The sequence below is a fragment of the Notothenia rossii genome (assembly GCF_949606895.1).
Source record: "Notothenia rossii genome assembly, chromosome: 6".
In the NCBI taxonomy this organism is placed as follows: Eukaryota; Metazoa; Chordata; class Actinopteri; order Perciformes; family Nototheniidae; genus Notothenia; species Notothenia rossii.
The window spans coordinates 13,121,514-13,145,765 of record NC_136909.1 but is presented as its reverse complement, the minus strand read 5'-3'; the positions used below and the strand labels follow the sequence as shown (position 1 = coordinate 13,145,765).

Sequence of the window (24,252 nt, the reverse complement as noted above, 5' to 3'; positions counted from 1 at the left end):
AACATTTCGTGCTTTGTTGAGACCACCAGACTCAGGAATAGTTTTATCCCAGAGGCAGAACGACTGCTAAACTCATGAGCTCTCCGAAGTGCCTACATAACTTTTAAGTATTTATTTGTTCGCATTTCACATATGTATTTGTTATTAAAATAAACATTATTTCATTCCTGTACAGTATTTCATTTTACATTCAATTTGCAGCTTATTTCATTCTATTTTACATGTATATAGTTCACTTCTCCTGCATTTCTTGCACATTGGTCACTTTAACCATTCTCTTGCCCTATTTTATAACGATTCCGTTGCTTTTTGCACTATTTCGAATTGTCTTATTGTTTTATGTCTAATGTATTTACGTTTCATTGTTCAAGTAACCCGGGACTTAATGTTTTGTTTCCATTGCCATATCTACACTGTAGATACTGTGCAAGTGACAATAACACTTTGCATGTTGAGTCGTGTATCTAGTTTGGGCTCTCTGGCTCACCGTAGAGGGGTGGAGTTGTCACGTGATTAAAGATTGTGATTGCGGAGTTCCTGGAAGAAACAAAACAAATGACAGCTGACCAGCGGACGAGGCTCCTGCCGCCTGTCACTCTATTCGACATGTGGACATCTTATTTTGATAAGGTAAGGAACAATAAAAAATGCTTTAAGCGAATAGAGTTGTTAGGAGAAAGACATTGAAACGAGCTAACATCGACGTGTTAGCTTAGCTTTGCATTGGTAAAGCGTCTACAGTTGTTTTGCTAACGACAGCTGGAGATTATTAACAGGGATTGGTTTCGTTTCTCCTGAAAAGTATTCCCTGGATATTGTATCTATGCTGAAAGACATGCTAGTTGTTTCCTTGCCTTGAAAGAGACGTTTTTTTCTCAGCGGCCACAGAAGAGTGTTTTGTTTACAACCCGTGAACAGTGTTTATCTTGACAACACAGCCAGCCACTAACTGCTGCTTATCGCGGGACAGACCATGCGAGCTATTCCAGCTAATGGTTTGTTTTTGTCTTTATCCGGTTAAGGCGTGAAGATGTTTGTTGTCAGATGATCAGCAGTGTTTCCTCCCGGAGACATCTCGGTCAGCTGGATGTCAATGTGATCTGAGTTGCGTAAAAAGCTGAAAGATGGAGGCTGTAAGACCAAAGAGAACCAAAGCAAAAACCAGCGGAAAATCTCAGGTGATCAAACAGTTCATTCTTCTTTCTTTAAGGTAGAAATTCTGTGCCTGTCAAGTTGTGGTCTTGTTAGGCAGGAGGATAGATGTATTCAGTCCATTACAAAGCAAGAAAACACTTATTCTCACAGCTACAGACTAATGAGAGTATCCAATCAAACATTGTTTTATGTCATAAGCAAAACTCGTTTTATATGACAGAGCTAATCACTGGGACACTATGCTGTTCCGATAATATCATTTATTAGATCTGCCATATTCATGTGGTGATGTGTTTTTTGTTAAGTGTTCGTGTAGAATGTCATATATTTCTTTAGTTTTCTTGTCTTATAACATCTTGGGATTATGATGGAATTAAAATGTTCACTTTAATTTGTTATCTTTTAGATGTTATGCTTCTGTATTTGACATAATCCATAAATGAAATCAATCAATCAATCATCATGGTGTTTTCACTTTAGTCACATGCTCTTTGTCACAAGTGGAAAAAAGCTACATACCCTGAGTTGTTGACCAATTACTTTTTATTAATAATGTATTTGTATCTGATTTTGTTTTCTACATGCTTTCAGCTGGTCAGAAAGCAGAAGCAGGCTGAGGAACACAAAGGCGCCACAGCTCCCTCAGCTGTTTGTGATGAGGCCTTCACTGACATCCCCCTCAGCCTGTCCTATCAGGAGCCAGTGGAGGAGCAACGGGACTCTGTTCAGACCCCCAAGATCACAGCACAGCCATCAGATCGACCCTCTGAGAAACATCAGACGTCCTCATCACATACTTTATCCACATCAGTTCTAACTCAGACTTTCCAGTCACCGCTGACGCCACAGGAGACGGTACCTCTGACAGAGTCAAAAGATGAGGAAGAGGAGGATGGGGGAGTTGCCGATCAGGGGGCCGAGCTTAAAGTAGAAGAACAGAACACTGAGTTAGGAAATGACACACAATCATGGAACCAGCCTTGTGTTTCAACTCAGTTTCAGATCCCACATGCCCCGAGTGCCCCTGCACTGTACCCATGTCTCCCAACCCTGGAGGAAGGCCCCATGATGTCGCTCTGTCAAGAAGCCGTGAAAGAGAGGGAGAAAGGACCTGCAGTGTTGGCGCTTCCTGAGCAGGAGTCCTCCCTTCCAAGTTTTCAGCTTGTTGAATCTGTTGCAGAACTTTCTAGGAGCAAACTTTACCCAGAACTCCCCAAGACAGCTCCAGAAATGCAGGTACTGTGATCTCATTCACCAAGCGAGGACATCAAATTAGATTGTTCCGCTGTGGGTTGTTTTAAACAGAAAATGACTTAATGGGTATAACTAGAGCGTTTATTATACTCTTGGAAATGTCAGCTTATAAATAAAAATATATCCTTCTAATAAATTAACCACTTCAGCAGATTATTTTTGATCTCTCTGTCAATTGCCTCTACCTGTGGTTATGGTTCAAACCATATCAGTACCAATTATTTTTGATAAATATATATTCTTCATTACACAACATTATAATAGCACATGTAAACACTTGTGAGTGCTTTTAATGCTTAGATCCAGGTAATAACATAGTGAACCATTTTCTGAACTCATTGTATCAATGCAAACATGTGAGAGAACCTCTCTCATCTCATGTTTTTCTTTTGCAGCCGTTCTCACTGGAGCAGCTGAGTGTGTGGGAGCCTGCCGGAGGTTTGAGGGCCTTGTTAGAGGGTGTGGAAGTGTGTGCAGCCCAGTTTTGTGGCCTTGCCCGGCAGGAGAACCACGAACTGACCGAACTACTGCAGAACTACTGGCGCTGTCGTAGACAGCTGACTCAGTCACACACACAGCTCCACACACAGTCCTCGGACTGCAAAAGCACTCAGAATCGTCTCTGGAGCTTTAGAGATGAACAGCTCACACTTCAGGTATGGTGGTAAACACATAAATATAGTTTGTAGGGAAAACAACTAACTAATATCCTTTTGCTCTAATGACATTGTTGTTATTAATACTTCTCTACAGGGTTTGTGTGCAGATCAGTCGAAGGTGTGTGGATACCACCGCTTCCAGCAGGCAGAGTTCAGTCAGAGTGTGCTGACCGAGCTGAGCAGACTGTTTGAAGCTCGCAGTGAGCTGCTCCATCAGAAGGTGGCGCTTCATGCCTACACTGCTCTGCTGTCACGCCTCCAGGTGGAATCATACTTGTACCGCCTTCTAAAAGGTGAATACATTCCCATTCACCAACATGTTGCTCTAAAAAGTCAAGCCAATGTTGAAGTGACTTAAAATGTCATTGTAAAAAGAAGAGTAATTGTACAAAAGTCTTAGACAAAATTACTTCACTTGATTGATTGCCTCAGTAAATGTTCTCTCAAGGTCCCTTTGAAACGAGCGATTGAGAGCTTAAACTCAATCTCTATTTTCAAGTGACCACCACAACTCCTGACATACAGCCCACGCACCAACTCTACATCAGCTATGTGTTTTATTTTTATCAGATTGTTCCGGCAGCAAAACACAGCCTTGTTCTCTCCGACCCTTGAAAGAGGCAATCAGTGTCCTGTTCAGCTTCACTCGTAGAGTCCTGGATGACACACCGTTCCAGACAGACATCCATCAATGGCTGGAGAGATTGGTACTCATACACACACAAACACATTTCTTACTCTTGGTTACATTAGTTGACATTTGTTGTTTTTCAACTGGTTGTGGTGTACTCTCCAGGTGGCGGTGCTGCTGCATGTTGGAGGGTCAGGAGAGCACCTGTACCTGCTGTGCCATCTTCTCTGCTCTCCTGCGGGGGTTGGCAAATGGGCTGCACCCTTCCTTCAGGTTAGTAACACACACACAATATATCATTTATTGTTGTCACATTAGTTGTTTTACATACTGACTGGTGTTTTCTTTCCTATTTCTGCCTCAGATACAAGTTTGGGGAAACACCAGTGGAGTGCAGCACTTTATGCAAGCTCTGGCCGTCCTTATGTCACCTACAAGGTAAATATTGAACCCCATGTGGCGATTACTCTTTCTAACCCGCTCACTGTTAACAGTTCAGTATTTATTTCTTTGGTTGTCCAGGATATTCTTTCAGGTTCTAACAACCTCACATCTCTAACCAGTGACTTCTGTGTTTTGACTCAGACACCGTGCAGAGTTTCTGGGACATCTGAAGCCATGTGAGAGCCAGAGCTCAGCAGCCTCTGGACCCGCCTCTGGCAACTGGACGCTAGTGGATGAAGGGGGGGAGGAGGTATGTATAGACAGGCAATATCTGCATTTTTAGAAAAGAAACAAAACTCTGACACAGTTTTAAAACGGATAAATAAAATGGGGATAAGTCAATATGTTGGACAACTGTAGATGCTTTCATGGTCAAATGGAAAAGTTGTTAATAAGAAAACAGCCAATAACCAATTTATTTCGTCTATATGATTCTATTAAATAATAAGTAGAAAACTTAATACTAAAAGAAAGTATATGTTCTGTTTTGCCTCACTAATTGCATTGCCATTATATTAAAAAATAAACAGTCTGAATGTCTCAAGAAAATGCGATGTGTCACTGAGGATGTCAGATGATGAATATACCGGAACGTTCCGGTCTTTGTTCTCATCTGCTGAGTCATATTTAAAGCTGTTGTATGAAAGGTGTCAAATCACCATTTAAATATCGATCTTCCTTCTTAAAAGCACGAATGCTGCCGGTACTAATGTTTTACTTAGGAACCACTTTGGGAACCTTGGAAAAAATATGTTTTTTACAAAACATTAAAATTTGAAGTTACCCTTCATTGAATTTGTATGTAATCATTTTGTAAACTTTCATATTTGTGTTATTCTTTTATGTATGTAATTAACATTTAGTAGCCTTCAATTGCATCTTGCTTTTAAAACGTTTTACTGCCTAACGAAGGGTCAAATAAAGCCCATCATGTTGTTCTTTTTTTTCAATATTTACAAGCACAAACAAAAGGCAACACACAAAAAACAACAACCCAAAAAACGTTACATACATGCTAAACTAGATAATTAACTACCAAAGACATACACTGACATGAAAGCACTTAAAGCAAAGAAGTACACAAATAAAAAATAACCTTTTAACCTGCGTTTGTCTTCTCTGTGTTTAGGACGAGGACCCAGACAGCAGCTGGTTGTTGCTTTGTGAGGAGGATCTGATCTCCCTGCTCACACAGTTCCCGTTCCAGCAGCTCTATTCACACATGCTGGGGATGAGCAAGCAGGGTAAGGGAGACCGTCTGTCTGTCTGTCTGTCTGACTGTTTGTCTGACTGACTGTCCGTCTGTTTGTCTGTCTGTCCGTCTGTCCGTCTGTCTGTCCGTCTGTCCGTCTGTCTGTCCGTCTGTCTGTTTGTCTGACTGACTGTCCGTCTGTTTGTCTGTCTGTCTGTCTGTCTGTCTGTCTGTCTGACTGTCTGTCTGTCTGTCTGTCTGTCTTTCTGTCTGTCTGTCTGTCCGTCTGTCCGTCTGTCTGTCTGACTGTCCGTCCGTCCGTCCATCTGTCTGTTTGTCTGACTGACTGTCCGTCTGACTGTCCATCTGTCTGTTGGTTTACCACTCACTGTATCAACTGACACCCCCACTTCCCCCCCAGGTGTGTACGAACCCCAGGCCTATTCCAGTCAGAAGATGATGCGTGTTTTTGCTTTTGCCTCCTCACTCATCGAAATTCTCGCTCTTGGTCTACAAACCTACAACAGGGCACGATACAGACAGCTGGTTAAACGCATAGGACACATCATACGGTCAGAGCACCAATGATATACACTAACAACGCACATGTATCATATAACCTTAAATATTCATAATGCTGTCTTATCTCTGTCTCCTCAGAATCACAGTGTGTTACGTCAGTGATCACTGGGCCCAGTATGTGAGTGTAGCTGGTGCTGGTAGATCCAGCTCTCATGGACACACTCTGTCTTTGGACAAACTGCAGGTGGAATACGACAATCTCTTCCTCAGAGCTGTTTTACATGTGCTCAGAAATAAAAGGTGAGAAATTAACCTTTGTTTTGATTTCAACTCGATTTCTTTTTTACTGAATTGACATTTATACTCTGTGGTCCTCCCTCACAGGTTGGGCATTTGGTTGTTTATGTCCGAGATGCCGTATGGGACCCTATCCAGCTCCATGCTGTGGAGGGTCCTTTATGTGATGCAGTGCGCAGAGACAGCAGGACTGGAAACTCTCGGCACTGCTAATGACACACGCTCCTGCATCCAGGCTCTTAGAGGTACCAGTATACACTCGTAACCTGGAAAAATATGATCTTTCAAATCTTAAAATATTTAACTAGCATGGGCATTGTAGTAATGCTTAGATGGTACCCCACAGCTTCGTCACATTTTTGATGACAGGTGGTGTTTTACTTTTCTCAAACTACTCAAACTCAATTGCTAAGACAATTCTATCTATGTATTGAATTGAAATTTTAACCATATTCAAAAAAGTTGGTTGTGTTATTCCTCTCAGCCTGATTTTGATTGTTGCCAGTGCCACTATAATCCTTTCTTTTCTTCTGTTACAGATCTAGAGCACCAGGACAGGTTTGAGCACTGGCTGTGTGAAGTGAACAGCTCTGATGGCATCTCCCTCCTCACTGCATTAGCACACATGGCGACACCGACTCAGCACTCTGACCCTGCATTCATCACAACCATAACTCTGCTGGTGTACCAGGTATAAAAGGAGAAAATACTAGGAGCGCCAGGTATAAAACAAAGATGTAGAGTAATTTACATTTTAAACAAAGCTGCTTTATTTACTGTATAGTACATCATATAAACACTATTCTTTTTATTAAAAAGTGCCAAGGTAACCTATGTGAAGGAGGGTATCATAGAAAAAATTGAATGTTTTACAGTTAAATAACACTGGAGAAAGATTCATCATCCTGGTCCTTTAGGTGGGAACCATACAGTATCTACATTGTTCTTTGACACTCTTTTAAAATGTTTGTTCCCAGGTCTCTTATGTGAGTGTGTCTACCAGAGAAACTTACTCTAAAGTGGGCAGGGAGTTGTTGGCTGCCATTGCTACTGCCCATCCCTTTGTCATCTCTGTTCTCCTGGAGAGACTGAGAGAGACCATCCAATCTGTGGGAATGGTTAGTATCTCTTTTCTATTTTCTATCTAAATGAAAATATCTAATTTGCCATTCACATCCAACTCATGACTTTCTCTTTTTGTGTGTTTGGGTGTTAGGTGGCTCTGTACTTGTGTAAAGAGCTGCCTCTGAGTCTGTGGCGGCCTCGGCAAGAGGAGATATGTGTGATCGGAGCCTGGCTGCTCCAGCACCCTCTGTCCACTGTGGAGAACCGGCTGGCCTGCGTCGTCCTGGAGGGTCTTCACTGGGATTACACACAGGTAGTCAGTGACTCATTGACTGTGACCAGATATCTCCAGTACAGTTATGGGTTTGTCGTTGAACCTGTTTCCTCTTGCAGGACGGCTCCTTGGCTTTGCCTTCATCTCTCCACAGTGAAGTGGCTCTGTTGGTGGCTGAAGCCTACCAGAAGTACCTCACTGACAAACCGTACAGTGGCCTGATATCAGAGGGAATCAAACAGGTGACACGCCCGCTCTTTGCTGACAGGCCTTCAGTGTGAATCACCATGGCTTGTTTCGTTTTTCACCTTTCTGTCCTCCTCCCTGCAGGTGTCTTATCTCGCCAGTGTCCTTCGTTTGGGCGTCTCTCCTGAGGCATCCTTTAGTCAATGGGCTTGGCAACTGTTGCTAAGGCTTAAGCTCCATGGCAACGCCAAGAACCCTAAAGGAGCCTGGTCCGTCCCGGCTTTGGCGTCCAACCCGCCTCCAGAGCTCACACACACTCCCAGCATGCACTCTGTTGTCAGGGCTGTAAAAGCAGGCATCCCTATTGGGTGCTACCTGTCCATTGCCATGACTACAGTGGGGCATAGGTTTGTACTCACCCACACCATGCCTGATACTTACGGTTGATTTATACATACAATTTAAATTAAAAAAAACAAGGAACTTTCATTTTATGTCGATTCTGGATGTATATACAATAGGTTATGTACCTATGTGTGGATATGTATTCATAATAACTGTAATATGACAATTGTGAAACAAAGCTAACCTTGTTTGAGCCACGAACATGATACATAAATTCATATATTGATGTATTACCATCTCTTGCTATTAATTTTATACATTCATTATACACATTATATCCCAGTCTAGCAGGAATAGCTTTAATTCAGTAATCAGTATTAGATTGTTCAATAAGTAGTTAAAAACTCCTTGTAGCTACTTTAAGTTAATTTCCTGTTGTTTTTTTTGTTTTTTTCTAGTCTGGAACACTTTTGCACTGATGGAGTCGGCTTGTTGAAAAGTCTGATACAATCTCGCCACCTGAGAGCCGCTGTGCATCTTCTCGACAACATCTTACCCCCCACCTACCCTCTCAGCTTCTACCTGCTGAATAACTCTCAGTAAGAAAGATACATCCTTCACACACAGCCCATAACATATATTTACAGTAGAAGATAATCTCCAACACTTACATTTGTTCTTTATTGCAGGTTTGTGAGTTGTATCCAGTTGTTCTTGCAGTACGACAGTGTGTGTCCTCAAGGTGTGACACAGCAGGTCACACATCGGGTCGCACCCCTCCTCACCGGAACGGCCTATGGAGACAATGTCCGACTGCTGAACAGTGTCATTCAGGTTTGTCCCAAGCTTTTATTATAATAATATATTTCAAGTCCACATCTAGGACTCATATGAGAGAATATGCATACATGTGTTTGTTTATCTCTCAGAGTCATGTGGTGGAGAGCTCAAAGCCCGGTCGTGTTGGTGCTGCAGCGGTGCTGGAGTTTTGGTTGGGGATTTTGACTCAGCAGAACCTTTGGTACCGGGACAAAACGGTCCTGTTCCTCCTGGATCAGATCTGCTGTGCAGCATTCACACACCATCAGGAGGAATGTTTGCAGAAACTCCTGTACCAACAGCACAAGGTATTTACTCAGTGGTGTTAGAGGTTTGCATTATTTAGGGGCTTTTTAGGTCTCATAGGTGCATATGATAAATGAAGCATTGCAAACCGCCTGCAGTCACATTATAAAGATAAATATTACATTAAAGGGCCCCACATTAGAGTTTGAGACAGAGCTAATTAATTAGGGATGCTGAACAATTAACTTTCACTCATTAAGTTTTAAATCACATTATGGTAATATTATTATTAAAAGAAAAACGTGCCCACTAGGACTCAGTAAAATGTTTCCATCAGGGGAACTTCAGGGACCTAGCACCAGGTAATAAAAACAGTTTCACAAACGATAGCTGTAACTTTTCCCATTTTTTTTGTACCTCTTGTAGAATGCCTTGGGTTACCATGGAGATCGTGGTCTGCTCTCCTCTCTGGTTGGCTGGATTGCTGGAAATGCCACGCCCTCATTCGTAGAGGGCCAATCCCTGAGTGCAGAGGTGAGGGACCCCAGAGCACCATCAGTACGTGCTAGAACTCTCGATCATATCAGTGAAGTTCTCCTCACTCGTCTGTGTGTTTGTAGGTGTGGTTCGCCTGGCTGGTGCTAAACATGGAGGGCCTGTTCGAGGAGGATTCTCAGCTCAGACGCTGTGTTGAAAATGAGCTTCTGTCTGAGCCCAACATTTCCCCTGATCAAGCCTTAAAGGTATACAGATATATACTCAAAAATGTATACATTTGTTGATTTGGACATATCAGGATTACTGTTGGTAATTTCAATAGTTTACTATCACCGGGCACTGAGAATTTACAAGATGTTTTACAATACAGCACACGAAAAAAATGTGTCCTCGACATTGCACTGTTGGACATTTTACTTAGCTAAAACAGAATACTTGCAAGGTCAAAGGGCAGTGGCATGGTAGTGAGTGTTTTGCGGTTTTGGTTATGTTTTTAACCCTGTGTCTGTGTCTGAGCCAGAAGGCGCAGCAGAGGCTGAAGCTGCCGGTCGCTCCGTCTCTGCAGCGGCTGCAGGTTTACCGCTGGGCGTGTCAGGCCTTGGCCACGCCTCCTGACCACCCCATCCTCCCCCTGGTGTGGCAGAAGTTCCTGCAGCTCTACTTCAGACAGCCGGGACCGGAGTATGGGTACGATGTTCTATCCCTAAACTACGAACTACGAAGAATCAAATTCAAATCTAATAATGTAAAACATACATTTTTTCTGTAATCTCGGATAAGGATAACTTTCCACTATGTGTAATTTAATGGCAATTGTTTTTCTGTAGCAGTTGCCCTTAACGCGGCTCTAATATGTGTTGATGTCATGTTTACCATCTCATACGTTTCTTACATTTCTCCATGTGGTTGAAAAGAAATAGAACAGAATATATTTGATAAATGCAGAGCAAGTCTACATTCAATATTGAATGGCCCCCAAATGACCAATGTTGATATTGAGTTATTATTTATGATGTAGGCAAATAACTAATGTTGCCTCATTGTTATTCAGACTTGCATCAAGAAGATTTTAATTAAGTATTTGAAAATATATTGATATTATAAACAGTTGTGTTTCTTCTGTATTCTGTAATGATGTATTGAGTGTGCCTGTGGTTTGAAGGGATAATTCAAGAGATGTGAACAAAGTAACTGTTTGGACATTTGGAGTAATACTTCTTTACTGTTCTTCTTTTTTATTTATGAGTTGTAAATGGTCATGGAAATTTGAAAAGTTTAAAATCCACAATTGTGTAAAGGAACCAATCATCTTTTTCTACGTGTCCTCCACCAGGCTGGCTGCAGGAGGATGTATCGGCCGGCGGTTTTTCCAGGCGTCTTCTCAGGCCGCTTTACTCAGAGACCTGAGACAGAGAATACAGGAAGTGTCTGACTTCCACCACGCAGCCAGCCAGGCCCTCAGGGTGCCCCCCCCACACACACCCTCACCAGACGGCCAGGGCGAAGAAAGCCCTGGCAGTCCTCACCTCACTTCTCCTCATCTTCACACAGAGCTGGTCAGGTAGGTCACTGATTTTTAATGCGTGCACTCATATACACCCTTCCTGTTGTTTGGCTGCCATTAGTGTGTTACCAGGCTTCTAAATCTCCAATGATTTGCTGCCTACAGGTTGTTTGGTGTGTTTGCCATGTGGTTGGATGATGAAAATCTACAGAAGCAGGAAGTATATCTTCCCTCTCTTCCTCCCGAGTATGAACCACACAGACTGGCACAGGTCATGCAGCGGCATCAGGTGGGTTTCTCTTTATGTGTGTTTACATTTAAGAATGAGGTACATTCTACATGTGGTACAGCGGTTGTAACAGTTTAGTAAAAACTGTCACATCATGTAGATGGTACGTTTCAGTATGTATTGTATTGTTTTGCTCTAGGAACTATGGCTGGAGTATGTGGACCAGGAACGTATGCAGTATGACGAGAGAGAGGTTCTGTCTCTGTGGGAAAAGGTTCAGAGTGAGCCCATCTTCCTGCAGGCCCAAAACCCCGGCTTCACCGACTACACCAGCCTCAAGAATGGTACACAGCCAAAGTTTAATATCCAGTTCCAAAAGATTACAGAAAGTTTAACTACAGCAGATATGTAAATGTTGAACATAGTAATTACTTTTTTTCTTAGTATTAACTATCTTTATTGTTGTGCTTTTGTGTCTCTGTGTACAGCAAGGGAGCGAATCTTGTCCAACCTGCAGAAGCATCCAGTTCCCTGTCCTGCTCCAGAGCTGCAGAAGCTAAAGCCTCCAGTAGCTGAAGTCCCCACGATCTGCCTCACTGACTCTAAAGCTGCTGCTGAACTGCTGCAGCAGGACCTCCGCATCCTGCAGGATCAGGCCAGGTACATGGGGGTCCCACACATATTGAAACATCATCAGTAGGGCCAACATGCACACACAGACCTGCTGTCACTTGATTCTACTCAAACAAAGTGCTACACATTGAAACATGAAAAAAATACTTGTTCATCCTGTTGCAGGATTTCAGTTACACGTGAAGCTCAGCAGGTGGCGATGGAGCAGGAGCTGCTGGAGAGCCTTCCTCTGCTGTATAAGAACCAACCGGAGCAGGTCACCATGGCACTGGAGTGTAAAGGGAAGGGCGGGCAGCCGTGCCAGGGACCTGCAAACATCACTGTCACAGTACGACTTCTAAAACTCCCTACCAGCCACATTTTATAATTTCCTTGCCATGATATATTAATGTGTTTGTGTGTCTTCTCTGTAACTGCGTAGTGTGAGCGCCTCCAGAGACAGGAGGCAGTGCAGACTCAGATAACGTCACTGCGCAGGGACGTCAAGAAGCTTCAAGCTGACGCCATGGCGCCTCCACCTCAGAGCCTGGCCCAGGCTGCGGTCCACACAGAGAACTTTATCACGTCAGTATAAACAGAAACTACATCACAATAAATATAATTTTCGAATGAACAAAACAGTTTTTTGATTTTGATGATTTGACTAATGCATTTTTTTGTGTTCAGCGCTCTGGTGAATATATATAAGGTACAGAAGCTACCGGCAGTGCAGCATGTCGGCGTTTCCGCCTTCTACCAGGTGGTCTCCTTTGTGTGTGAAGACACACTGCGACATCCCCCAACACGCCAGTACCTCTCCTCATGTGTGGAGATACTGGGACAGGTGCGCATACACACACATCCACACACACAGAGCAGTACGAGATTAATTGGATTTGGAATGCACAAAGTAAATATCTACGTTTGTGAACCCTACTTGAACCAGAAACACTGCTGCTCAGGGATTAACTAGGACACAGCTGTGACTAAACAATTGCTAAAGGGGGCCAGTTTACTCTCATTACTCTGTTCAGTCTTTACAGTTATAATTGGTAACTTTATTGAAATTGACTTGTTGTCTTGTTTTCTACAACGATCAATATATCCTGACAGTCGTGCATTCCAGGATTCCAATGAGAGCCCTGGGGGAAAAGAGTAAAACATAACTCTGTTAAAATAAAGGTTTATTTTTATAGAATCACTCGCTGTAGCCTCAAATGTATAAAACTTGCTTGAATTGACTGACATTATATTCTTGTTTTGTGTCCAGGTGTTTATCCAAGGCAATGCAAATGAATGCGGTCCTGTCCTGAAACGGATCCTGGAGCACAGGCGTCTCTGCCCGCTCATTTCCCCGTTCTTCACTCCCAACTCAGCACCCACTCTGCTGGTGTCTCTCTACCAAGACGTGGTGACATCCTTACACCCTGACAGTTCTGATGTCATTTTCATGCTGCTCACAAAGGTCAGCCTGGACACAGTGAAGAAATACAATATGTCTTAAACAGTCCAGTCACAGTAACCCCCTCTACCTCTCCCCATTCAGTTTGATTTGTCCCAGTGGCTGAATGAATCCCATCCTGTGTTTTCGGAGAGGACCCGTTTGCTGGAGTTGGTCCACGGAGCCCTCTGCGTCTGCGGGCGAGACCCTGAACCAGAATTTCTTACACATTTCCACCTTTTCACCAAACACTGGACCTGGCTTCTACGCCACCATTTCCCTGATCATTACAGTGACTGCCTGCGTCTTCTGATGACCAGTAAGTGTGTTTCCTTGTTGTGTGCAGATGTTTTAAACTGATTAGTCAAATGACTTATGAACCCATAAAGCCACAACTTGAACTTGAACCACAACTTTTACTCAGTCAATCATCAATTGTGTGTTTTTCCTCAAACAATTGCCTGTAGAACACTACATGAAAGGTTCAGGTCATTGGTCTTCAACAGAGGGTCCATGGCCCTGAGGTGGTCCTCAACATTTAAATATGTTTGAAAATACACATTACAGTAACATCAATCTAACTTTTAGCATTCATAAATGGACCTTTACCCATTTGATTTACACATCATCACTATTCAAATCTATCCATAATTGACATTGTCTACTTGTTGTAAGTATTGTTGTTATTTTAATAGATGATATGTATACACACTATGAAGATGAGTGTTTTATACATGGCCTCTCTTCAAGTTTTTGAAGGCCCAGTTTAATATGCAACTAATTTAAATATATAATAAGTGGGGCGATGCTCCTTCTCTCTTTCAGCTAAGTGGTTCTTGGCCTTGGCCACTGGTTCAGACTAAACACTAACTTGCAAAGACAGCAGCTATAAAAAAAAATGTATTTGTTTCTTTATGCTGTGTTATAAATTGGCTGGTAATCCACCTAGGAGCAAGGACTGTTTGTTGCTCATCGTGTGATTCATCAAACGCATTCATCCTGAGAGCATGTCTCCTACTCATCTTCCCACCAACAAAAAATATAATGAATTAGTTAACAAAACCGAAGCGAGCTGAATCATTCTATCAAGCGACTGAATCAAATCCACTTGCCAATGTTTGTCAAGACAACTGAATGTGTTTGTGTGACAGACAAATAGACTGTTTTTGTTACCATGATATAAAATGATTCCAAATGAAGGCACAAATGCTGAGATCTATTATAGTACTTTTATTTCAAGAATATTACTTTTAGGTGTTTGATTTGCAACCTTTCTAACAAAACAAACCTCACCTCACCTTTCTTAACATCACCAGGCTCCTCGGACCAGTTACTGAGTCCAGAGTGCTGGAAGGTGACTCTGCGAGTGCTCGGCTGTTTACCTCCGACCCGTAGTAGCAAGATCAAAGCTGAACCAGTACAGAACACCCCAGATGTCTCCGGCCGTTCTGCTGGACCCACAGCTCCCTACAGATCCCCCATCAGCCTCTCCCATCAGCAGGTAACTCCTGTGTTAACTGTTAGACCCCAAGCCTGTGTTTCAGATCTCAGGCTCGAAAATGACATTTCCAGAACAAATGACCATAACTACACTTCTAAAAGGGGAACATTAATAAGCTTTTTTCTCAAAGTAATGATAAACCTGTGAGTTGGATGTAGAAAAGTCAGAATCCATATAGATGTTTTTTTATTTTAAAGAAAATTCAGATTGAACATAGTAAAAAACTGTAAATTATAGTGTCTGTCCAAAAAGTATTTTTTACTTATAGTGAAAACTATCCTTGGATGATGGGTTAGTAGACTAAAAGCTTTAGGAATCCAAAGTACAACATATAAGTACCCTGTATCAAGATTGATGCAAAACAAGTGACATTTGACCTTTTTAGAGAGGTTTAGCAAAGAAAAGTCCATCTCTGGGGTCATTTGGGTGGAAATGGGCGTTTTTGCCGTTTCTCTGGAACCCATTGGTCGATTTTGATGATTGACATCTATTTTTAACCGCTAGAGCCAATGGGATCGAGGGAAAGTTCCACATAAACACACAGGTTATCAAATAAGGAGTGAGAGTGACGCGTAGCCAAAACCGGAGCTGCAACACACTCTGGCTAACATTAGCAGCTAATTTTTGTTCTCCGATTTTTGCATAAAAATTGAATTATGGATTATCAATACTTTTTTCAAAGTGACAGACACATTGTTATAACCTATGGATTAACCTTCAGCCACGTTTTTTCTCGTTTTAATGCCATTGAACACGCTTTTTGATCAGAATAACAGCTAAAGTGAGCATATCTACGTGTTTTGCTACCCAAAGCTACGTTGTGTGTTGTCTGTATTTGCTTCCCCTGTCACGAGTTCTGATCGCTCAGTGATGATCCTTATATTTATATAATCTATGGACTCTCAGAATGTTATCTAAGCCTGTTTGTGCAGATCCAATTAGTATATCGATCGGTATAGCTAGAGTTCTAGATTTTTCCGCACACGGCTAATACAGAGGCTGTGTTTTTCTTTGCAAAAAAAAAAAAAATCATCAGTTATCTGAGTTTCTTCCCGTTACATGGATATGAAACATTCATAGTTTATTAAATCTTAAGAAGACACTGTTGCTTGCAGATGTTGCGGTTTCGGACCCGCCGAAGGGTCCGTGGGATCTACTGTAATAGGACAGAATCTTGCAAAATGTCTCAAAAGGTTTAAATGGCTTTATTGTCATACGCACAGCATATATACAGTGTATATACAGTTTAGACATGCAATGAAAAAGTCACAGGCCCCTCAAACTATGTGACATAAATATATATAAGAAATACAACTAAATAAAATACAATAAATGCAATCATAGTGCAAGAAGAAACTGAGTAGAAATAAAATAGTGCAACACTAATGTGTAAGTAATGCAGGAGACGTGAACTCACTTAATATTTGTGCATATTCAGTTTGATTTAAAAAATAACAAGATCATCCAAACATAGAGTGTAAAATGAAATGCTGTATAGTGAAATAAAACACAGTTTATTGAAATAATATATATATATATATATATATATGAGATGCAAACAGATGAATGGTATGACGTTGTGAAGGCACAGAGCTCAGGAGTTTAGCACTCTTATGGCCTGTGGGATAAAACTGTCAGCCTATCTCATTGAATTGTATGATGCTTAAACATTCAATATTAATCAAACTGTGTCATTTAATTGGCTTCCAACAGGTGGATGAGACCGTTAATTGGCTGAGTGATTACTTCATGCGGAGTCGTCTCAGTAAGGCCGACCTCCGCAGTTTCGGCCTCTACTCAGCATGGACTCCCTACATCACCGAGGTGGTGTCCTTCTGGGAGCATCTGATTGGTGGCCTGATCAGCGTGCAGCTCAACAGCCTCGCCAGAGAGTCAGTGGGAAGCGTCAAAATAATGAAAGGTAACTGCCAAACGTCCTTACATTGACCTAATGTTTTACTTTGTTGTTATTCGTCAGTATAAACAAGTGAAATATGTCTTGCACTCTCACAGCTCTGCAGGACCTACACAGTAAGATCGGGAAGTTATTTAAGCCTTGGATCTTCCCTCTGGACACGGAGGATGGCGGGTAAGCATGACACTCTCACAGCAGTCACATGTTGGGAATTGTTGTCAGTCAGGAGGATGTGACACAGAAGAGAGCACAGACAGAGACGAGTCAAGGAATCTAATTTACTCGCATTCCACAAGTTTGTCAGATTGCCTTTTGTTGTTAATGGACAGCAGGGAAACCAAGGGAATTTGTATCTATAATACACAGTAAACATTGCAAAGAAACCACAAACATTGCACTGCTCAGAGAGAAAAGACCCCACAAATTAGTAGATCAAAAATGTCCAAGTATTTTGATAATTGGTTAAATGTTTAGGAAATAGTTTATTCAAAAAGTTTCATCAAATGCTTTTTCAGAATTTGGAGAATTTCTGCATTTTTCCATTTAATATATATTTAACCGAATACCCTTAAAAAAACATACATACAGACAGACATATTATGGACTAAACATTTAGCAGCATACTATTCAATAATGAAAATAATCTTTAGTTGCTGCCATAGTTGGAACTGTGATCTCAGCAGCAGTTGTGTGCTTTCCAGAAGAACAATGATATCAAACAAAGGTGATTTTAATATCTGTGTCTCTTTGTCTCAGTAACCTGAAGTGCTACCCCTGGCTGGAGACTGACGCTGTAGCGGCAGGATGTCTGGTTGGCCTGTATGCTCAGCTCACTGACACACTGCATCACAAGTTCAGAGGTGGGTCTCCTGGAGTCCTGTGTTCACACATACCTGAGTGTGCTGCTAAACGTACTTACTTACTTACTTACTTACTTACGTGTGTGTGTGTGTGTGTGTGTGTGTGTGTGTGTGTGTGTGTGTGTGTGTGTGTGTGTGTGTGTGTGTGTGTGTGTGTGTGTGTGTGTGTGTGTGTGTGTGTGTGTGTGTGTGTGTGTGTGTGTGTGTGTGTGTGTGTGTGTGTGTGTGTGTGTGTGTGTGTGTGTGTGTGTGTGTGTGTGTGTGTGTGTGTGTGTGTGTGTCAGAGCGCCTGCTGCCCGGGCAGAGAGGGGCTCTGTGGCTGTGTATGATGCAATACTGTGAGAGCTGCACGGCCCCCCGCACACCGGAGTACCTGCTCTACCTGTATCACACACACCTCCGCAGCCTGCCCTGGAGACACCTGCACCCCGACACCCAGCTGATGGAGCAGCTATTCAAAGTGAGTCACTCTACCCTCCAACTCCTCACCCTGACCCCCCTCTGGTCTAGACATGCATGACACAGGGAAGCATGTTAATTTGAGACCTCTATCCTTCGCCCATAGCTCCTATTATTAGCCTGACTGTGTCTGTTCCTGGAAACAAGTTCCTGTCTTCTAAGAGCCACATAGATCTGCAGAGGCTGCAGTGCTGAATATGCACAAATTAAAAAACATTGAGTCATTAAAAGTCCCACAGTTTAATAATAGTATTTGCTTATCTATGAATGGTAAAGTTAGAATAAAGGGATAGAACTAGGCAGGCGGTGTAAATGGAATCAGTCTAATTATTGAATCAAGAGTATAATCCATTTTGATTTTTCTCTTCTCCCTGTGCCTGCAGGTTGAGCGAGGAAGTCCCAAGAGCTGCTTCCTCTTTCTGGGAGAAGTGTTATGTGAAGTAAACTGGGTCAGTGTCCTCAGTGACCACTTACAACCTCCCCCCACCTCAACGACATATCCAACTCTAACAGACATGGGTGCTCAGAAGGAGACCCATACCATGTTAGTCTATCTACTTTACATGCTAGTTTTTCTGGCAAAGGAGGAACAAATCCTGAGTCAACAGGTAAATCCGGATTATTTTTTAAATTTAATTTTGGTCAGACCTGTTGTGGCTTCTTAATTCCTTATTTCCTCCCTACCCTCCAGGACTCCCCTCTCCTGAGTCTATTGGTCCAGTCCACCTCTCTTCCTTGGCACCAACTGGACCTGTCTTCATACCAGGGCATTCTGGGATATGTTGGCACCCACTACCCGCCCTCCTTGCTGCTCAGTGCTGATTCGGCACCTCAGCTGCTGCTGAAGTCACTGCGCAGCGCTGCTGGGCTCCACCCCTGCCCTAATGAGGCTCCACACAGGGTGAGACCAGTCCCAGACCCCCAGTTTTCTCGAGTTTACAGCACATTGGAGTTGGTTTAATCTCCCACAATTAAGCCCTGTATGAAGCAAACGGCAGCCCAGTCAAGGTTTCAAGCCCAGATATGTATGACAGAACTCACTCAGGGATGATTTAGTATACATGAAGTAAATCAGGCCTTTATGATACATTGGGAACTACAGTTACACTATAATAAATGGTAAAGAAGAAGACTTACAGCTGAGATTTCAATTTCTGAGAGTCAATTTATAGGAAGAATAGAGATGATAGCTACAATATGACTGTCGTTGAATGCTGTATTATACAGAAGAGCCCTCTATTCGGAAAATATAAGAATGACTCTAAATCTCTTAGAGCCCCTGCTCTGCCCCAGGCAGATACATCTAGTGTCAAAGTGGGAGGCTCGGAACATCCGTATTAAATATAGACTTGTACAATTCAGTTTTCTATGCCAGCTATGCATCACTCAGCCAAATTACATAAACACAACACCTCACAGTGGCTGTTGAATTAGAGCAGCAGAACGCAATACCCTACTTGATGATGTTTCCAAATAGATGGATTTTGGCAAAAGACACTTCCAAGCTTTACTGTAAACAAAACCAAGCAACGTATGTTGTCTTTAATTGTACATTCCTGAAAATCCAGCATGTTAAAATAAGATGCCAACACAAAACATGAACATTACTTCAAGTATCAGAAATGAATACATGTATTTATTTTTGTAAAGTTGCTTTTACTTCAAAAGTGAGATTTCACCTTTCCTCTTCACTTTTAAAATATATATATTTTTTCATAAAATTAAGTGAACCACTTATAATAAAAGACAATGCTTAGACAATGATTGAGAAGAAAATCAAATGATACCTACATTGTAGTTTTGCAGGAGCTAAAAGTCATGGGGAAAATACTGTTGTATAATGAGTTAATGTTTGGCATGAATCTCAAGAAACAGAAACATTTTAAACATGATGATCTGTGTTATATCTGTCAGGAGGAGACGCTGAAGGCGGGGGTGTACGTGTGCTGGTGCGTTCGGTCTCTGGTGACTCTGGAGCAGGGGGGCAGCCTCAGCCTCAGCAGCCTGGAGGCTCAGCTGGGGTCTCTCCTGGAGAGCGTCGTCACGTTCAACCCACCAGGCCAGTCGTCCTTACATTTTCCTCATAAAATCGACCACCAGATCCAAAAGTTCTCCCATCATCCTTTCTCATCACTTCCTGCTTTTCTCCTCTGCAGAGACGGGATTGGAGCAGAGGCACATGGCCTTCTGCAGTCTGTTCAGCGATGCTCTGGCTCTGCTGAATGGAGTTGGAGTCTCAACAGGAGAGGCGCTCGCTGCTCATGTCATTTCCTGGCTGGACAGGAAGGGGAGGGGCTTCCCTATCCTGCCTCTTCTCACCGCTTGCTCCCGCTGTCTTGCTTCAGTGCGACACATGACGCGGATCATGGAGGCGTGCATTACAGCATACTTCAACCACGGTAACCGACGTTTTGGTTTTATTGTGAGATCATGTTTTTGGTCTGATGTCTATCTCTCTCCAGGGAAAATCGCATATTTTATTAAACATATTTTAATAATTGTTTTAGACCGTTATTAATGGCTGACTCTTCACTTCTTTTTAACCGTTAAATTGAGATTGAAATGAAGGATTCATTGATTTTTTCCCCTGTGTGTTTGTTCCAGCGGAGGAGGAATCTGTGGGTTGGGGTCCTGTTTTGGCATCACTGCAGGTGCCTGAGCTCACAGTGGATGACTTCCTCTCTGAGAGCCAATCAGGAGGCAGCTTCCTTACGCTCTATGCCTTCATCCTGCAGCGCCTCAACTCTGAATACACAGCCACCAACGAGAGGAGGACTCTGGCTTTAGTTAACACCTGGACCAATCAGGTCTTCCCCAGGTTTGATCCCGTCATTCTCTCATTTGGTTTCTTGTTATGGCTTTTAAAGTTCAATGTTCTCAGAATGTGTGCTTTGTGTGTCCAGTGGTCCAGGGGATGAAGCCAAGCTGTTCCTTTGGTGGCACAAAGCTCTGAGTCTGTCCGCGGAGCAGCTGAAGCCTCAGGCAGGCCAGACTGAAGGGTCAGGGGTCGTCATGGGTCTGTTGAGGCTGCAGACCAGGCTGCTTCAGCTGGGAGAAGAGAGGCTGAACTCTGGGCTGTTAGGAGCTATCGGTTTGGGGAAGAGGTCTCCTGTTTCAAATAGGTAAGCTCACATGCAGTTTATTAACTAATAAAAACACACGTAGGCCACATAGATATCAGATATGAGATCTAAAGATATGCCAATAGAATGATTCATCCCCAATACCTAGTCTGATGTATGTCGATGGCTACCAAGTCCGATGCAATATCACTACATTAAAAACTAAAATGTATTTCTTCTGAATTTATTTCAGATGTTTATTACTAACCCTGTTTGTTTGAGCATTTTGCGAGCTAGTCTGGTCAATTGTACTCCTCTGCTAGCGCTTGTTCTATCAGTAAAGGCAGGTGCAAAGCTAACAAGTGAGCTATCTCGCGTCTTTATCATCTCAGTTAAGAGTTGCAAATGCTTATTGATCAGGCAGGATGTACAGATTGGGTAGCAAGTTGCACTTCTTGTTGTGGTTGTTCCTGTGTAGAATACATTTGCTCTTAAATGATATGATTACATGATTTTGGATTGGTGCACATACTCTCGTACACCCCGATACCCGATCCATTGGTTGCAGCGGAGTGGTGCAGGAATGAAGTATTTTACTAGATATACCCGGAAAAATGCTCTGTGGCAAACAAACATTTATGATACTAGCATCTTATGTTTAGCAGGATAATCTCCCCATATTAACACCCTTTATGATTTTCAATGCTAACACCTTCCTGCACCACTCTTCTGAAACAACTCTAATCAGAGTGAAATATGAATTAATCCATGTTGATAAACTGCCTGTTAATATGTACCTCATGTTCATCCAGGTTCAGGGTGGTGGTGCGCAGTCTGGCAGTGTTCCTGTCCATCCAGGTGCCGTCAGAGACCGAGCTTCGACTCCAACCCACCGGTGACTTGCAGCTCTCTGCGAAAGCACAGCAAGTATGCAACAAAACTGCAAACACAGTGTTTTCGATTTATAGTCTGCAATTACCTCCTAAAAATACCTCGTCTTTTTCCCTGGATGCAGATGCTGGGGGTGTTGGAGGCCATGCCCAGCAATAAGCAGTATGCAGAGTTAGAGGACTCTGTGAATAAAGCTGTCCAGTTCATCCGCTACCCAGGACACTGTCTCAGAGACGGACCCCGCCTGCTGGCCCTGCTCGCCAACCTCCTTTACCCGGACCTCAGATATCTGCATATTATCCGTTAACCTTGATTTTACCCTGACACTCATCCTGGAGGCCCGAGAGGAAGTTTGTCTCCTGTGGAAAATACAGTGACCTCTGAGCTGCACAGAGAAGATTGTTCCTGAGAACAAAAGTTTTTAAGCAATGACACTGAATTGCTGTTGCTTTTATATCAGCAAAAGCCTTGTGACTCATCAGCGAGAGCTTTTGTGAGACAGATGCTGACTGCATTTGAGAAAAATACTTGGTGATGAAGGTTGAAACCAGTCGGAAGCATAAGAAAATGTTATGTGCTAATCTCTTATCCTTACTCGCACTTTGCTTTCTTCCCTCATGTTTATGCCTTGTTACTTTCTAAATAACTTGCCTGTTGGTTTGCAACACATCTGTTTTTTATTCTTGATTTTAGAGAAAGTTGCACATATTTATTGAAGCAGAATTCATTAATCAGAATTCCTCGCTGGGCTTTAGGAGTGAGTAAAATAGTTCCACAGATATTTTAGAAGAGATGAAATGACGGATCTAATAGGCCTAACATCTAGCAGTATACCTTTTTAAAAATGGGGGGGGGATATACCAGGAGATCTAGGGGTTAAATGCCTGATACATCTCAGCTGTTAATGCTAGCATCTAGCTAAAAGCTACAATCTGAAATCTCTCGATCCTAGATGCTGAACACAGGTGATAATGTTTAGTTACAGAGCATTTGCCAGTATTATGTTTCCGTCCAGCCACAAGTGCTTTCCTTGTTTCTGCCAAAGAGATGTTATTTTCATTTGCTCAGCTACTTAAAATGTCTTGACTGTGCACTCTGGTTGTTTTACCTGTCTCAGTTGGATACAAAAACTGCAGCCTGAATGGGCACATGCTCTATAAGTACCACTTACAATGTCCCGCACTACTTTGCTTCCTTATAAAGTAGTGTGTGCTCTGTTACACAAATTACTGATGCTGTTGGTATTACTGAGAGCAGGGGTGTCACGTTGTTGGAGGTACTATGTAACTGGACTTATATACACAAATGTTTGGGTCATTTAAGGCAGATCATTCCGTTTTTTCCGACCTCCATACATCCAACAGTATTCACATTTGAATTATTCTTTTCAGCTCACCACTTCTGTTGCTCTGTGCCATCTCAGTAACAATCGTGCTGCACTTGTGCGGCCTGAAGTTATTGCCTGTGTTATGTGGTGACTCTTAATGTCAGAAGAATTTCTTTTTTATGAGTCAGTAATCAGGAATGGGTCTGTAGGGCTGCTGGAGGAGGGAGCTTCATAGCTGGGCTGCATAAAGGAGACAGGAATATGTTCAATAAAGAGAACTGAATGTCTCAGCTGTTATTTATCAACTCAACACAGCAATCGAGGAACATGTGTAGTACATCGAGCCTCTGAGAGACTGATCAAAACCCCGCTGGCACATCACGTAACTGTTTTATGAATTGAGCTGTTAAGAATAAGTGAGAGAGACAAAAGGTCCAGACAGCAATATAGGACACAATGTGCTCAACAAACCTGACATAACACTGCAGATGGTCAAACTGAGAATAAATCTTCCTTGTCTCAAAGACGAGCGTGTGCTGTGTGTTTGTAATTGAAGTGTCATCAGCATCCTGTTGTTCTCTCTCAGTGAAGGTACAGCACGTCTTCAGTTGAAAGAAGATTGTTCAGGAGGGGGGGAGGGTCTGTAAATTGTGCACAAAAACATCCAGCGTCCTCATTTAACACCAACCCAACTGTCTGGGTGAACCTCTCTTCAGGCAACTGTGGTCTCTATGGTTACAGAAAGGGTATAAGTGAGAGAGGAGGTAGAGAGGACGGGTTGTTCTGAGGCTGTGAGAGAGGAGGTGGGAGATGCTTACAGACACTTAAGACTTGCTATTTTTCACTTAAAAACAGCCTCTGGTG

General features: G+C 42.6%; 1 protein-coding gene across 1 annotated transcript; it reads left to right on the top strand.

The window, feature by feature from the left end:
* Nucleotides 1-507: 507 nt before the first annotated feature.
* epg5 (ectopic P-granules autophagy protein 5 homolog (C. elegans)) lies at nt 508-23,914 on the top strand. The gene is made up of 46 exons (XM_079687372.1): nt 508-630; nt 1,023-1,178; nt 1,747-2,391; nt 2,805-3,065; nt 3,163-3,361; nt 3,639-3,775; nt 3,865-3,972; nt 4,064-4,137; nt 4,285-4,393; nt 5,273-5,387; nt 5,757-5,907; nt 5,996-6,157; nt 6,242-6,399; nt 6,694-6,845; nt 7,132-7,272; nt 7,371-7,532; nt 7,613-7,735; nt 7,824-8,086; nt 8,483-8,623; nt 8,714-8,858; nt 8,954-9,151; nt 9,516-9,623; nt 9,710-9,832; nt 10,108-10,274; nt 10,921-11,148; nt 11,257-11,380; nt 11,520-11,664; nt 11,809-11,980; nt 12,119-12,281; nt 12,375-12,517; nt 12,620-12,776; nt 13,203-13,397; nt 13,479-13,692; nt 14,690-14,874; nt 16,588-16,795; nt 16,888-16,963; nt 17,546-17,649; nt 17,934-18,109; nt 18,492-18,716; nt 18,800-19,009; nt 20,023-20,167; nt 20,265-20,507; nt 20,713-20,926; nt 21,012-21,230; nt 21,983-22,097; nt 22,186-23,914. The coding sequence occupies exons 2-46, from the start codon at nt 1,125-1,127 to the stop codon at nt 22,366-22,368; spliced, it is 7,740 nt and encodes a 2,579-aa protein (XP_079543498.1). The 5' UTR covers nt 508-630; nt 1,023-1,124; the 3' UTR covers nt 22,369-23,914.
* The last annotated feature ends 338 nt before the right edge of the window (nt 23,915-24,252 follow it).